At 46.2% G+C, this 16,837-nt stretch overlaps 1 protein-coding gene across 1 annotated transcript in view; it reads left to right on the top strand.

Moving 5' to 3' along the window:
- The first annotated feature begins 2,704 nt into the window (after positions 1-2,704).
- Positions 2,705-16,837, top strand: part of COLEC12 (collectin subfamily member 12) — a 103,756-nt gene continuing 89,623 nt past the window's right edge. Inside the window, exons 1-2 of the mRNA XM_072852667.1 lie at positions 2,705-2,983; positions 14,991-15,041. Coding sequence (XP_072708768.1) covers positions 2,977-2,983; positions 14,991-15,041 — 58 coding nt within the window. The 5' untranslated portion in view covers positions 2,705-2,976. The remainder of the gene's footprint in view (positions 2,984-14,990; positions 15,042-16,837) is intronic.

The raw sequence follows: 16,837 nt of genomic DNA, 5'->3' as shown, positions 1-16,837 counted from the left end.
CTGGGACTGTTTAGCCTGGAGAAGCAGAGGCTGAGGGGAGACCTTATCGCTCTCTACAACTACCAGACAGGAGGTTGTAGCCAGGTGGGTGTCGGTCTCTTCTCCCAGATAACAAGCCATAGAACAAGAGGAAATGGCCTCAAGTTGTGCCAGGGGAGGTTTAGATTGGATATTAGGAAAAATTTCTTCATTGAAAGGGTTGTCAAGCATTGGAACAGGCTGCCCAGGGAAGTGGTTGAGTCACCATCCCTGGAGGTATTTAAAAGACGTGTAGATGTGGTGCTTAGGGACATGGTTTAGTGGTGGACTTGGCAGTGCTAGATTAACGGTTGGACTTGATGATCTTAAAGATCTTTTCCAACCTAAACAAGTCTATCATTCTATGATTCTATGATTCTAAAATACTCCCGGCAGCTTGGCTGGAAAAAGTGCCATGGGGCCTGCTGTGTCTCTGTTGGCATTGCCCACTGCAGCACCATCCCCTCGAACCTTCACCATAGCCTGACCCAGGGACACCAGCAGCATTTAGACTGCACTCCACAACCCACCTCCTCCAGGATTTTTAGAGTAGTATTAGTAGAAGCTCATCAGCCGCATAAATATATAATGTATTGATAAGAAATCCAATGTGGAATATACACGATTAGAAGAGAATATAGAAGCTTACTTTAGGAATATGAAGTATTCCACTATGTCCACAAATTAATAAATATGTTAATGTCACAAGAATGGACGTAGATCTCAGGCCTAATGAATCAATCATAAACTCTATATGAATTCAAAATACTCATTATTTTTCTTTCAATTGTAAGGAACATGTTTTCCTCAGACACATCAGTTCACTCATCAGTCTGCAATTTTTGGTTGCTATCCTTCAGTTCACTAAGGTTACTGTCTGAAGAATTAGAAAAGTGTTATCAGTTACTGCTTTTGAGGAATTTTCTAAATTCCTGCACAGTCCTGCGCCTTGCACATTCCCTGATGACACAGGTTTAAAGTCATGTTCTGCTTTCTTCTTCTTTTTTTAAAGCATTCCTTCAGCACCGTGTTTTCAAACAGCAGTACTTTTTCTTTGGAGAAATGGAGCTTCACTATTGGTTTCATGCAGTCCATGAGATCTAATGGAAAGATTTCTTCTTGGAAACACACTCACGGGCTTTGGATCAGTGTCTAGACAGTTTTTAGTTTGGGAAACTGAATGATATTGACTCTTGAAAACAAAAATTGTGAGTTAACTTGGGATTCAAAATAAATCAACTGACCAAGCATTAATTGGTCTCATAAACACTGCAAGAGCTGTTGTCCTAATCCGACACAACAGTACAGGACACCTGTAATTACCTGGTGACTGTATTCAGATTTAAGTGTTTTACTCAGGACTTGTACCAAAAATAGATATTCCAGTCAACTACCAGAGTGTAAACTAAAATCTGAGTCAAGTCTCTTTGATATCCGAGCCCCACTTTAAAGCAGCAAATGGCTACTGCAGCTGGTATTCAAGTATTTTCGGCAATCCCAGACTGAAGGTACTGCCTCCAAGTCAGCAAAATGCACTCAAGCGGGATGTCAATTCAAGTCATCAGACCAGCTGAAGGAATTAAAATTTTTGTTCTTTAATTTTTGCTCTACAGTGATTCCTTTTTGTGGCTTTAATCCTTCATTCCTTGCTCAGGCAAGATCATACCTGATAGTTTTCCAATGCTTTTTGACCTGGTGTTAACCTAATGCTGTGATACCGCACCATGACCTTTCTGGTACGCTATGATCCTTGCCGGAGCCGTAGGCCCCCTGAAAAGACCACGTAGCATAATCACTTCTTTGGGCATCCCCTCATTCAACAGACCGTGATACCAATAATTTGCAAAAAAAATCCTGTGAATCTCCTCTCTGTGACGGGAAAGACGCTCTGGTGCCTCCACTACTTTGTTTGCCCCCCAACGAATGGGTGCGCGTTGCACTAGCTCTGCTTCATCAGCACTGATGTTAATAGTCAAAACTGGCTCATCTTATCACCCTCTTCAATAGCCTAAATATGGGTGCGTTCGCAGAAAATCAAAGCGTGCCCTCCGTGAAAATGGGAGCCTGGGAACGATCCGTTATTCCTGGCAACATCCAGAACTAGAGAAATAAAAGGCGACTGGCCTGTACCTCCCTAATCCCACAAATATTTACACGCATTTACGCGCCCTGCGCGCAGTCCCACTGCATCCAACGGGGCTACCCGCGGCGCTTCCTTCCGCGCCGGGGAGAACGTGGCAGGGGCTGCAGCCCCCTCCCCGCCGGCGGGTACGCACCCACAGCTCCGGGATCCCTCGTTCCCTCGGCGTCCCGCCCTGGCAGGCACGCCGGCGTGGCGAGCCTGGCCGCTGCGACGCTCGTGAGGACGGCTTTAGCCAAAATCTCCCGGGTGCCTGCCCCGCGCGTGGGGAGGGCCGGGAGAGGACCGCTCTCCCTCCCGGCAACACCACGTCCCACTCAAGCTCCCCGGCCACCGGTGGGTGCCCCGTACGTCCCGTCCCGGGCCGCTCCCCACGGGCAGACCCTGCTGCCCACGGCCCCGCACCCCGGAACCCCCACGGTCCAGCGGGACGCGGCCGGGCGGGGTGCGACGCCCCCCGCCCCAGCCGCCGGCGGGGCCCCGAGCCCGCGCCCGCCGCCCGGCCCCGGCCGCGCCCCCTTCCCCGCGGGAGGCGGGGCCGGGCCGCGGCTCCGCGGGGCCGGGCCGGGCCGCGCGGGGCTGGCGGGGAGAGCGCGGTGCCGCCGGCGGCCGACGAGCGACGGCGAGCGGCGGCGGCAGCGGCAGCGGCAGGGGCAGCGGCAGCGGCCGGGGGTGCGCAGCAGGGCCCGCGGCGGGGGCGCGCCCGGCCCCCGGCATGGCCCGGCAGTAGGCAGGGAGCGCCGCCCGCCCGCCCGCCGCTCCCGGCGGCAGCCCCCGCCGCGCCCCGTCCGTCCTATGTGACCCGCCCCGGCGCCAAGATGAAAGGTAGGGACGGCAGCGGGGCGCCCGCTCCGCCGCCCGCACACGTGGGCCGCCGGCGCCGGGCACCGGGCACCGGGCACCGGCTGGGCTGGGTGCGGGCAGGGCAGGGCGGCGTGCTGGCAGGCAGCGTGTGCGGGATGGGTGTGCAGGCAGGGCGCAGGAAGGCAGCAGGCGGCGGGCAGGGTGCAGGCAGGATCGGTAGGGTGCGGGCAGGGTGCAGGTAGGGCACCATGCGGACCGGCTGCAGCTAGGGGAGATTTCGGGCAGGGTGCAGGCAGGGCAGTGTGCGGGTAGGGGGCAAGCAGGGTGAGCCAGATGCAGGCAGGGTGCTGGCAGCGCACCGTGCAGGCAGGTTGCAGGCAGGGCAAGCCGGGTGCGGGCAGAACACCGGCAGGGCACGGGCAGCCGGTGCCGGCAGAGGCAGAGCGCGGGTCTCACCGCCGCCCCGGGGCGCGCATGGGGCAGCCCCGGCCCCGCCACGGGGCTCTGCGCCGCCGCTTCGGGTTGGCTTGTGTTGGTCAGTCCCGGTGCGGGGAGCGGGGTGTCCTTGTGTCCCCCCCGTCGTGTGTGCTCTCCCCAGCACGTTTTCTCTCCGCACCCCACTTTTATCCCCCTCCCCTCCCTCCCCGGAGTCCCGAGAAGAAGACTTTTACTTCTCCCTAATTTATTTATTTTTTGCCAGCGTTTTGCGATGTTCTTGGTGTTGCTTCTAAACATCTGGCAGTGATTAGGTGCCAGTAGAGGCTTAACTGGCTTGTGAAATGTATTTGGCATATTTCTCCTCAACATCCACCGACTGGAAAATCTTTGGTCTTTGCTTTGCATCTGTTAAAACTGAAACTTTGTTTCTTTTCCTTTTTCTCTCTTTTTTCCCTCGCCCTCTCTTTTTGTTTTAAATGGGTGAGACGTGCCACTTCTACCCGTTGGCCCCGTCCTACATCGTTGTGACTGAGAGGTATTAGATAATACACTTTTAAAATCAAATAAAGAAGCAGATTGCCAAATTGCTACACTGCAACCTAGTAAAGATGTATTGGGGGGTTGCAAGAAGACCTTCCATTTATGAAAATCGATAGCCTTACAGCAAAAGGCAGAGACTTTACACGCTGGGGAATACTTACAATGAAAGCATCAAAGGACATTATGGAAAGTTGAGGAAGTAGTTGGGAGTTTGTGAGAGCTGAATCTAGTTTTTCTTCAGAGGCAAAAATAAACTTGAAGGGTGGAAGGAAAAAAAAATACATAGAAGAAAATTGCTTTTGGGCACCAGTGCGCCTGTGCTTGGATTGCAGAGTTTGATTCCAGATGCCAGGAGGCCAGTAAACATCATGATAGTTACACTTAGTTTCCAGAGTCTGGGACACCAAATGATGTGATTATTTATTCACTTGCCAGAGTAGCTGCCTGAAGGGAGGAGAAGCTTTTTGGGGGGTTTTATTTTTGCAAGCCCACACACACTATTTAAGTTACTTCTGGCACTGTGACATGGTGTCTCTGCAGGGCCGTGCAACATATTAAAAATAATGTACTTACGATGTTCTTTATTTATAGGGTACTCGTGCCAAAAGTTTTGTCATCAGCCTGTCATTATCAGCATAAGTGTAATGGCAGGAACAAGCCAAAACAATGGGGATCCAGTAATATAAACCCATGCCTGTTATCACTGAAAGCCTTACGCTCTATTTTTGTTGGGGCTGAGGCTGCGCTGGTTTTGGGAGGAGGCGAGATGCAAAGGACCGAGAACAGCAATAACATATAATGCGACTTGTGTCTCCTTCCGTTCTGCCTCCGTCGCTCTTCTTCGCAAAGCGGAGAAGTGGCATTTGGAGGGAAGATGTTACCCCTGCTGGGAGCACATGTTGGTGCCCCACGCTCCAGCGAGAGGGAGATGCTTCACTCTGGTCGCTAGTCCTTACCATTCGGTTTCCCTAAGAGCGATCACAGCCGTCTTATTTCTTTCCCCCGCAGAGTTACGGAAATCAGTAACAAAACATGCAAAGAAGAACACTTAAATGACTGTGCTAATAGCAAGAGAAAAGAGAAACTTCAAACAAAGCATCACATCAAGTGACATTGCCAGTGTTATGGAAGTCAGAGAGCCAAACCAAATTTTGACTCTGTAATTTTCTTTTCTGGGTACAGACTTGGTTTTTCATATTTTCTCTTTAAACTTGATGGTGGTGATAATTGTAGGACTTTAGAACTCGGTGTAGTTACACATTTTTCTCAATAACAACAAATGATCTGTTGATTGCAGCTGTCTCTGTATCTACTCTCTCTGGAGAACGGAAGAATATCTAAATAATTACATCACTAAATATCGTAAGGAATAAATTATATTTTCCATTGCTGGTATTTGTAATGTGTTATGTTTTAAATCAGTAAAACAAATTGAAGTTTATGTTTAATATGCTGGCAGTTATTTCCAGCAAACTACACTGAGCTCACAAACTTTGTGATACTTTTTAGTAATAAATCATGTGATATGTAAAGGGACTTCACTGCTTTAGGGTCAGATGTATCTTTATCAAATGATACTTCTAAGTTGTAGTTATTTATTGGGGTATGAAGGAGTATTTGTTGCCTAGGAAACAAATGAAAACAGCTTCCTCATAGTCAAACACCACCGCATGTGCAAAAACATTGGCCCTAATTTAAGACAGGGACGTTTAAGCGTTGTTAAAACTGAGAACATCTTTCTATATATCTGGGATACATTTTGTAATTCTTACTTTAAACTGTATCTGTAATCACCACTGTCATGGCCGTTCTGGCGATACGTATTTTTGTCTGAAATGTGGATATTGTTTGGATAACGACTTAATGCTAATGCCCAAAATCGGGCTATGACAAAGTCAAGGTGGTCGCTTTGGGACTGTTGCTCCAGGATGACAGAGGAGCTCTGCATCACGCTACCCAAGGTAGCTCAGCTGCTTCTTCCCACTGATCCTCCTCCTCCTCCTTCCTTTCTGCCATCGCAGGCACCTTGCTATGTACTGCTTGTATGGCGATGGTGCTGGGGGACAAAACATCTGGTGTCTTGTGCTTGAGAACTGGAATGTGACCAAATACCCTGTCCTGTGCAGTTCCTCTCATTTAAAAAAAAAAAGATGTACAGAGTGAAATGACAGGACGGGTCCATCCTTGGTTGTGCTCCACTGAAATCAGTGAAGCCGGCACTGCCTCAGGAATGGTCTAGTCCGAACGCCCAGCTTTCTTAGCATCGACGAGCTTGCCTCAAAGGCAGCTCTATGTGCTTCGTGCACAGAGTTTTCAGTACATAGAGTACATTGAGCTTTCACGGGATATGCCAGTTCAGTTTACCTCAAGTTTCCCTTATATGGTGCACACTTTAACAGACAATTAATGACCGTATTGCTAAAATCATCCCTTCTGTGTTTTAACTTGGATCCTGAATGTAATCTGCAGGTAAAGCCTCCATTTGCAAAAGCTGAGTGTGCATGCAAATTCAGTTGCTCTTTCTTGGCTGTCCTGAAATGTCTTAAATAAACAATCTATTTATATGATGTCTACCTCCTTGACAGATTTCATCTTTCTCTCTAACTGTTTTGATGCCATCACTATTTTTAAAGAATAAAGGAATAAACATTCTAATTTTCTAATACTGGAGAAAAGTGTATCTCTCTCTCTCTGATCTTCGTGTGCACAAAATCAAATGAACTGTTGTCTGCAAATAGGTCTTTCCTGGATAGAAACTTCAAACTGCAAATTTCAAAAAAATCCAGTCCAGAGCATTTTGCAGAAGCCAGAACGCATCTGAAAACCAAGGATTAGAAGTGGAGTGATCCAGTAACCTTTATTTAGTCCAGTTATAACAGAGCTTATAGGAATATAGTGACATAAACATGAAACATATGCAGGAGCTCTGAGTGGTGTGTGTTGGACATGTCACAGGACCCTACCGCAGAAGTTCAAAGGCATGAGCAGTTATAATAAATGTGTGATACAACACAGAACAAATCCCGAGCAACGCTACTATACAGTCAGTGTGTATCCTGAATTGGTTGGTAGCACAGAGGATTTTAAACATATGGATGAGAAAGAGGATCACGCAAGCATGTGTCAAAGGATATTCTTATTAACGATATAGAGGAAAGCAGAGTGTCAGAAGCTGTGAAAATACAAGAGAAATCTGTTAGTGCACAGATAGAAATATTACTGTACAAGTGTAGTGGATATTGAGCAGAATTAGCATATAAACTATTTATGACAGGAGTATTTTCGGTAAGAAGTTGTAATTGTTCATCTTAGCTTTCACTAGTCTACTTTACCCAGCCATGTAGGACTAAGAATAGCATCGGCGAGCCTATCCCTGTGAAGAAGGGAGTTGCTTAAAATCTCTTGTGGCTCTTTCTTCTGCTATTTTGGATAACAAAAATTTATTCTAGGCTGATTTTGCTACAGCTGAGAGCTGAACAGAGCCCTTTTTTGTCACAACCGCTTAACAGTTTGCTTAGATCCGCTAAGTGCGGATCTAAGATAAGACCATTGTGCCCAGAGGTTCAAATACCTTTGCCTGCTACGTTAAGGAGGGAAGGGTAATCTTGCAGAGAGATAGAGCTGATCAGGCCTTACAGAGCAAAACCAAAGGAAAATAAAGAAAGAGAGCTGGAAGAAATGTCAAGGATGAAAGCAGTTCAGTGCTGCGAAGGATGCGTGCCCAGTTATCTTCAGCTTCACAAAACGTTCCTTATCCTGAGGTTCTGTGTGTCAGAACAGAGATTCCCGCCTTCCAGCCCTCCCCCTTGGAAAGCAAAATAAAGACGCTTTTTACCAGGCACTGAAAGTGAACCTGATCCTCCTGATAATGTAAGCATGGACTGTATGAGTGAGGGATCAACCTAAGATGAATTGTCTTCGGAGTTTGACTGCTTCCACCTAAAACTGCAGTCCCTTTCGGTGCATAAATTTGAGGTGAAGACTGGGACGTCACTGGGGAACAAAGTGGATGAGTTATGGGAGGTAATAGAGACATGTGTTGTTCAGGAATGTGTATGCCATTTTAATGCTGTTGTTAATTGCCTCCTCTAACATACACAGGGAGGCACGATTTTTCAGTGCACTAATGAGAACAGATCTGTTTGCTCTTAAATCATTACGCTGAAATATGATATGATTTAAACTTTTAACTTCTAAGGTCGACCCTCTGCACTGTGCAGCTGGTCCTGACCACAGTACTGTAGCATTGCTCTGTGGCACTTATGGGCTAACAAGTTTTGTTCAAGAAACACCCCTATTTATTGTCTTCATTTTGTGCCTAAAAAGCAAAACTAGAGCCATCACTCTTATACCTCTGAATTTCTTAATCTCCTGTCTTTTTCTGCATTCTGAATGTGAGCTCTCACATTTTTCGGGCATAGCCGTGGAGGAATAGATCAGAAGTGGAGTATTAAAATGCACCCATTTGTCATGATCCTTTTGGGTTTTTTTATGTTAGGTGGTGAGAGACACAATCTGAGTCTTGGGTTATAAGTGTCAAGAGAGGATCTCTGGCCTGGGACCTTTCCTCTTACTTTCTTGCAATATCAAAAGCGGATAATTTCCCAGATCAGCAGCCTAAAGGACAGAGGTGGGGAAAAGCCTCAGTCTTGTTGCCAGAACCCAGGCTCAAACAACATCCCAAAGGATGCTTCGGGATGCGGGGAGGTGGGCTCACTTCCAGGGCTGCCTCAGCTGAACCTCTGCCACAGCCTCCCTAAAGACCAGGTACTCTGCAAATGCAGAATCCGTGTAATCCCCGTCCGAAGGAGCTTACTGCGTGACAAGTCGGACAAAGAACTGGGTGGGAAAGATGGGCACGATACACACAGAGCCAACAACAGTGACACTGTGAGCATGACATGTCAGCTTGGGACCTCATCAATAGGGAAGGGTTTTCAGTGTGGAGTAGGTTTTTATGAGGAAGGGCTTACCAAAAAAGAAGCAAAGAGAGAAAGACTTGAATATGAAAAGGGGCTATAAGGAGAAACTAGTGGAGAAAGGCAGAAGAGGACAAGTGAAATAAAGCATCTGCAAAGAGAGAGGGGAATGAGCAGCCCATTAGCACAAGCAGGAGACTGTCCAGAATAAAAGCTATGAAAACCAGTGGAAACCAATTAGACTGATGAAGTCATCAACATCTGAAGGCCGCAGCTGCTTGCTGTGCTTCTGCTGGCTCAGTTTCACCTCTAGGTCAGCACTTTGAGTGTAGACTTGGTTAATAATGACCAGAAATGCATATAAATCCGGTGACTGCTCAAAAAGCTTTTGAAATGTGATATGAGAAAGATATTGGTGTTCACTGTTCTTGTTTGTCTGAGCAGTTGTTAATATTACAGAAACCTCACATGCGGACAAGTTTTGCCTTTCCCTGGGAGAGCTGAGATGGAGAGAGTGGGCAGAAGTAGCTTTTTCACGCTGCCAGCGGTCCCTCATGATGGAGATGGACTTGTTACATGGTTCTGGGCAGAGTTCTGCATCCACGCTGGTTTATGGGTTAAAGAGTGGAATATCATCATTTTCAACTAACAGGCACAGCGTCTTTCCAAATGGTACCAAAAAAATCTGTTCTTGATAATATTAAGATCAATTTTAGAGTTGCACTGGGATATAACTATATAGCTCCCATTAAGTCAGTGGGAAAGGCAGAGCCCTAACTATTAAACTCTTTGAGAGAGAGATTTGTTTTAAACGAAACTCTTGCACTGGATGTCATTGTTACTACAAATTAATCTCACAGTCCCGAGTTCCCAGCATGGTACTTAGGGGTAAGTTCTAATGTATTGTAAATTGAGTTTCCGGGGGGACATTATAAAGGAACTTCTAAAATCTGAGTTGAAACTCGGCATGACAATTTTCAGCCCAGATGCCTCATTCTCTCCTGAAATAGATTTCCTCAGATTTTGAAATGCAGTGTAGAATATTGGTGTCTTTTCTGAATCCAAGACCTTAAACAAAGTCTTTAAACAAAGACTTTAAACCCATGTTTACTGCACACAAATGTTCTAGAAATGATTGGATACCACTTGTCTGCAGCCACCATACGACCCAGCATCTCTACTGTTCTGAGGTCTAGTTTGCTTCATTAGTTAATTATATTTAAATGCCTAAACGGGGTATGCTCTTAAAAGGTGAGAGGTGGACATGTACGTTAGCAGCTTTCTGTGACACCTTCCGTATGCCAACAATGACACCCCCAAAAGGAAGGGGAGAAAATGGAAACAATTTCCCTAAAATCACCTTGCATCAAAGGCTTCTCAGATCTGGTGCTGTTCCAGCGAAGGGACCGAGCAGTGCAGGGGTTATGGGCCCTGTATAGTCCCGGGGCAGATTTGGCATCCTTTTTGGCTCCAGGCCAGCTCTTTCTTACTTGACCTCGGAGTGACTCATAAGTGGTCCGTGATTAATTTATTTAAGATTTAAGAACAAGAACTAGAAATTACACAGTTCTACTCCACAGATTTTTGCTTTGCCTCTAGCAAATTAATCAAATGAGAGCCTAATTTGTTTTAGATTAAATGAATTCCCTCTGTTCGCTGTGTTAATCCCCAGTTGAACTGCCTTTTTATGATTTCCACTCCCTTGAAGCACTGTACTGTAACTTATTTAACTCTACAACTGTATTTATTAGAGGTGTTGCAGTAAGAATTTATAACTGGAAGGCAAGCAGAATTTGGCATTGGTACTTGGTGGGGTGTGGATATTGCCAAAATATCTCAAAGCCATTTTTTTTTGGACCAGAGCTCTTGCTTCGTACTGACTCCCTAGAATATTTGATGTACTGCTGCTCAGCTACACTCATTTTTAGTGGTTTGCTGTAAGCTCCGAGTGACAATCTGTTGCAGCCTCCAAGGAGACTCTTGTAAACCTGATGAAACAGGAGATCTCCGGTGGTCCTTCCCCTACACGGTTAAGTACAATTGGTTGCTCACATGTGTTTCTGTTCTGCCCAAAGTTCACCTTTTTTTATGGGCGTTCTTTCTGCCAGAGCTCAGTAGAAGTCAGTAGAATAAGAAATCACATTTTAACCAGCTTTTCATGTTTCTTCGTCTTTCTTATTCTAGATTCCCTCTCTTTTGGCTCACAGCTGAGAGCTCAGTAGACCAGTTTATAACCAAATTATGGCTGGTCTTTCCAGCACTGAAGAGTTAATTCTTCTAGCTGGGATATAACAACAGATTCTGCTTTATTGTCCGCTTCAAGGAGAAGTATGCCATTCGTATTTTTCACCCAGGAAAACAAGCCTTGCCTATATAAAAATGTATATGTATGTAACGGAAATATTGCATTCATTCCAGTCCTCTTTGTAACTGAGAAGGGTTGGATTTAAACTAAAGTAAAATATTTCTACCTTATGGCTTTCACAATGTTAAACAAAACCCTCTTACACCAATTGCAGCCCCACTCAAGTGTATGGGCACCACTGATGTAAAAATGCAAAATTTCCTTTTGTAATATCAGCCACCAGTGCTCAAAACTCCTGAATTTCTTCCACTCTGATTTCTGATACTGCCTTTAAAAGCATACGGCACCAAAACATGCTGGAGGTTTTCCTACTATTTGCTTTCCTACTTGGTGTGTATTTTCTTAACCTCTGTAATTCATCACAGATCACATTTTCATAGTTTTCTCTAGAAAAGCTGTTCCCTTTTCAATGAAAACTTAGGTTCTCTTATATTCCCCGATTCAAAGATATCATGAAGCTTTGAGATTTTTGTAAAACTTGTGACAAAACTAATATTTTCAGCACTGGAACAGGCAGCTGGGGGCCAAGTTTCTGGCACCTCCAGTGAGCGCAATACTGCCCAAACGGCATGGGGGGAGCAGGCTGGGGCACGGGGCTTTGCCTCGGGACTTAAATTTATAGGCTTGTTTGTCAACTTCATTTTTAATATTTCAAACACAGATTTCTTTTGAAGTAGGATTTTCAACCCATCCTAGTCTCTTTTTCAAAAGGATGCAGTGCTGTTCATTTCTAAACATTTAGTCCAACCTTGTTTCATTCATTTTTTTCTTCCCATCTTTGTTTTCCTTAAACTTGTTACATTAGACTTAATATTGTAAAATATTATATTTGCACACGATTTGAGCAAAGTGCCTAAGTGGCAGTTGTGACTGAAAGACCGCTGAGCTTAGTCTGTTAAATAATTTTAATAGACTTCCCCTAAAATACATTGCTGCCTGTTGCTAGATCAGCTGACAGGGATTAAAAAAGGTTTTATCTGATGTTTTAGATTTTAGTGAGCAGGGAGCCAGGTCACCTGTTGACAAAACGGTCCTTGCCCATCTCCATTTCTTTGTTTCAAATGTCACAAGCTGTCTTCAAAATTAGGAGATTGATGAATAATTATAAAGTATTAAAAGCTTAAAAAAATAATTCATACCTAGCAAGCACAGAATGCAGTGTTGCAAATATTAAAAAGTATATATATATATTTAAAGTATATAAATATATACTATATATATACAATATATGTATATAAAACATATACATATGTTGCAAATATAAAAAAATCCAGAGAAACAAAAATGTGATTATAAATGCGTGGCCAGAGGGCAATGCCATTGGGCTAAGCATGAAACACCAATCAACTAGGGAAGAGGCTGGCAGCCTGGGAGGAAGGTCTCGGAGATGCGGCATAGGATGAAGCCGCAGGATTTAACCACAGCCTGGCTGCATACCTCAGATATGGAGCGGATAAGCCAGGTTACGCTCCTGAGAAACAAAGGAGGCAATTGTGTTACGGCCCCGATAGCAGGAGAGGGCAGGAAGCTAAGGGCTCTGGAGCCGATATCTTTTTTTGTGCAGCGTTTTATCTTTTGTGCAAGAGGGGAAGATTTTTCCTGAGTAGTTCACTGCTGGGATGAGAAGCTTGGTTGTTGACTGTTTGTGGTTTATTACTATTTGTCATGTTTTGTCAGGCGACCTTGTCTTCAGATAACATTTGGTACAATTGTGAGGGTTTGTTGGGTTTGCTTTTTTAAAGGATTCTTTCTGCCTTCAGAACCAGGATGTGTTTGTTTTGCCTAAGGAGTGTCCACTGGTTCCTCTATTTCTTAAATCCACCTCTGAGTTGGGGGTCTAGCTTAAGATATGGACAGGAGCGCCTCTGGCAGTGAGGAAAATATGTGTATCTGACGAAGAATATGAGTTTTGAGCTGTTCTGTCAAAAGTGCTGTCTGAGTAAAGGGTGACGTTCTGCAAAATGATTCATTTCACAGACTCTTTTGCTGCTTCAGGCAGCGTCTCCCTCAGACTTCAATGCATGGCACCTCACAGGTCGGAAGGAGATGCAGGTCACATTTGTTGCTGGATATACACTCAAATGATTTATACTTTATTGAGCCTGGATGAGGACTGTATCTTTACTCCACCTTTGAGTTCATCCCCTTAAGGGTCTGTTGTGGCCCGAGTTAGCTGCAGCACCAGTTAGCCCAGTCTCATGATGCAGAGCAGCCTGTTCATGTCCAGTAAGCCTGTGGACAACAAAGGTCTAACCAAGCACAGACTTTTCACTCCATCACGTTGGTTTATCTGCTTTGAGCCTGCTTTTCCACCGCTGCTCATTAAATGTTCCCTTCTGGTGAATTCCTCGACTGTCTTTTGAGCTTCTGTTTCCTTCTCCTCTCGTGTCGGAGAAAGGTCTGGATGGAGAAGTTGCAAGTGAGTGAGCTTCCTCAGCATCCCGCGCTGGAAGGGTGGGACAAGGTGGCGAGCAGCAGCTGAAGCTCCCCGGGGTGCTGAGTCTGCCTCCCCTCTGCTGCGATGCACATGAAAGCCCAGGAGTACCCGGGTTTCGGAGAGCAGGGATTGCCATCAGCCCCCGGCGGCATTTTTCGCAGCATGGAGGCAGGCTTGCCTGCGTGCTTCTCCTCAGAAACGCAGCAAAGGCGATGTGGTTCCCCAGCGCAGCGGTGGGCTGCGAACGGATGGCTGCCACTTGGGAAGCCATGTTCTAGGTCCCGTTTAAAAAGAGCCCCGCAGAGGCTTCCCCCCTACATGAAATGGTGCTTGTGGGAGGGGGAATGGGTCTACTCTACTTCCCCCACGAAACAGGGAAGCCGGAGATGAGCAGCCTGGGCTGTGCTGCCCTCCCTGGCAGTTGGTCACCTCGCCCAGAGGCTGGTGCTGGTGATAAGGCAGGGCTCTCGCTTTCCCCAGCTCAGCAGAAAGAGGGGTTGTGTTGGTAGAAAGAGGCTGAACACACAAAAGCAAACATATCTTTTCTTTTTTTTTTAAAGAAGTCGTGGGTGTGTTTCTTCTGCTGATGCCAGCCTTTTCCTTTGCTGCTGGAAGGAAGTGGAGAGAAATTAAGCTTCTGACAAAATAAAATAGTGATTATTAGCATTTTACTGCTTGCTAGCTGGTGAAGATGAGAGCAAAAGGGCTTAAATGGTTTTTATGTTTCTCATCTGTTTGAGTTTATCAGTTCTGTTTCCCATTTTCTATCAGATCTTGCCTCTTCAGGCCAAGCTAGTGCCCATGGGAGGTGGTGGATGGACGGACAGCCATCCCCTCTGACTCCTCTCTCATTACTCAGCATAGCTATGGGTAGCACTTTGTGCAAATGGCCCAGCTGGTGCATGTATAACTTGAGCCTGACCGCCAGGACGGCACAGGCAGCAGGCTGGAGCAAGTGCCATGGTCCGGGCGAACCTGCCCAAGCGGCACACTGGTGACAATTGTGGCCATCATCGTGACGAGGGACGTGTCTGCTCTGGTCTATACTTAGGTGGCCAAGCAGGCTCCAGGATAGCTGCCAGGTGATAAGTCATTTGTAGTCTGGCTTTCTGCTGGTGATACTGGTTTGAGGGAAAGGTTCCAAACTGCCTTTTCTACCTGGGGACAGAGGTGGGATATGAGCAACGGAGGGGAAGATCAGTAACATCCTTACAAATCGATTAAACTTTCAAGTACGTTAATTTATGAACATGCACCTGTAAAAACTTCTTCCCATCTTTTTCGAGTGGTAGTAGTAATCTGTTGCTGTGTCTTTCTTTCTTTCTCCAGACGATTTTGCAGAGGAGGAGGAGGTGCAGTCCTTTGGCTACAAGAGGTTTGGTAAGTGGCAGCAGGTCTTTCAGCTCGCTATTGCGTAGTGCTTAGGGTAAGTCAAACACTTGCTATGAAAACCGCCCTTGCTGACAGCATCAAAACATACAGGTACAGTGCTGTTACCCACTTCACTCTAATATTTGCCCAGAGGAAGGTGTGATTTTTAGACTTTTTTTATTTTCTTGGCAAACATAATGCTTCAGAAATAGCCCTGATCAGAAACAAGAAGTGGTTCGTTTCATTATTTGATCATTAACATTACGAAAATGAAGCCCATACCTCAACAGAAATTAATATGCTGGCTATAAAAAAGGGTCCATGCCTCTTACATGTCCTCTGCCCAGCTGGGCTTTCCTTCACTGCAGCAGTCCTGCAGTGCAGACTGATGTGCAGCAGGGTTTGTAGGTATTCCTGAGAGCAGTGGTGTGGGACCTCCTGTAGACTCACAGAACTGGTACTGCCAGCTGAGCCAGTACATATGCTGTGCACTGCTCTCAAAAAAGAAGTAAAAGTATACGATATGAATGTATTCTGATGTCAAAATGATCATAGAATCATAGAATCAGTAAGGTTGGAAAAGATCTCTAAGATCATCTAGTCCAACCGTCAACCCAACACCTCCGTGCCTACTAAACCATGTCTTGAAGTGCCACATCTACACGTCTTTTGAACTCCTCCAGGGATGGTGACTCCACCACCTCTCTAGGCAGCCTGTTCCAATGCCTGAGAACCCTTTCAGTAAAGAAATTTTTCCTAATATCCAATCTAAACCTCCCCTGGCACAACTTGAGGTCATTTCCTCTTGTCCTATGGCTTGTTACTTGAGACAAGAGACTGACACCCACCTGGTTACAACCTCCTTTCAGGTAGTTGTAGAGAGAGATAAGGTCTCCCCTAGCCTCCTTTTCTCCAGGCTAAACAGCCCCAGTTCCCTCAGCCGCTCCTCATCAGACTTGTGCTCCAGACCCTTCACCAGCTTCGCTGCCCTTCTCTGGACACGCTCCAACACCTCAGTGTCTTTCTTATAGTGAGGGGCCCAAAACTGAACACAGTATTCGAGGTGCGGCCTCACCAGTGCCGAGTATGGGGGGACGATCGCTTCCCTAGTCCTGCTGGCCATGCTATTCCTGATACAAGCCAGGATTGGCTTGTACAAACAGGATGATTAAAAGACGTGGTCACTTTCTTTCCTTTTTTCCATTTCCTTTCCTTTTTTCAATGTTTGTTGACTGCAAATGGCCTTCTCGTGTGAAGAAGGCGGTGCCACGCATCTCTGTGCAGGGGGCAGCAGCCTTTGAGGCTCCTCTTTTCAAGGCGCTCGTGCTCTCTTTCCCTCGGGGAAGCGTTTCAGGCTCTGCAGCCAACAGCTTCACCCAGGGCAGGCTGACTCCTGTGCCTCTGGACACAGGGAGGTGACACAGTGGCCTCTGAGCTCCCACAGTGCCAACTCTGTCTTGGAGCAGCCAACGGGGCACATCATCCAAGCCGCTAGCTGCTTTTTCAACTGTAAGCCATCGGGATAAAAGTTCACCTTGTTTTTTTCTCTCCTGGGAAAGTGGCTGCAACAAGAGTCACTTTCAACAACCCCACTTGGCAAACGGATAGGAAAGGCAGGCTGAAAATAAAAAAAAAATAAATGAAAGTCAACAATTCCCTCCATCCCAAAAGGTGCAGGGGGAGGCAGCGTAAGGAGTTGCAGCATTCGGGAGGTGGGGATCACATTCGCATGACCTCTTCTACCCCCTGAACTACTCCACCACTCCCTGCTGTTGAGCTTTATTTTGGGGAGGTCAGCCAACCAC

This window comes from Ciconia boyciana, chromosome 2 (genome assembly GCF_034638445.1).
Source record: "Ciconia boyciana chromosome 2, ASM3463844v1, whole genome shotgun sequence".
NCBI classification, from domain to species: Eukaryota; Metazoa; Chordata; class Aves; order Ciconiiformes; family Ciconiidae; genus Ciconia; species Ciconia boyciana.
Note: the sequence above shows the minus strand (reverse complement) of the source record. Positions and strands in the feature narration are given on the sequence as shown.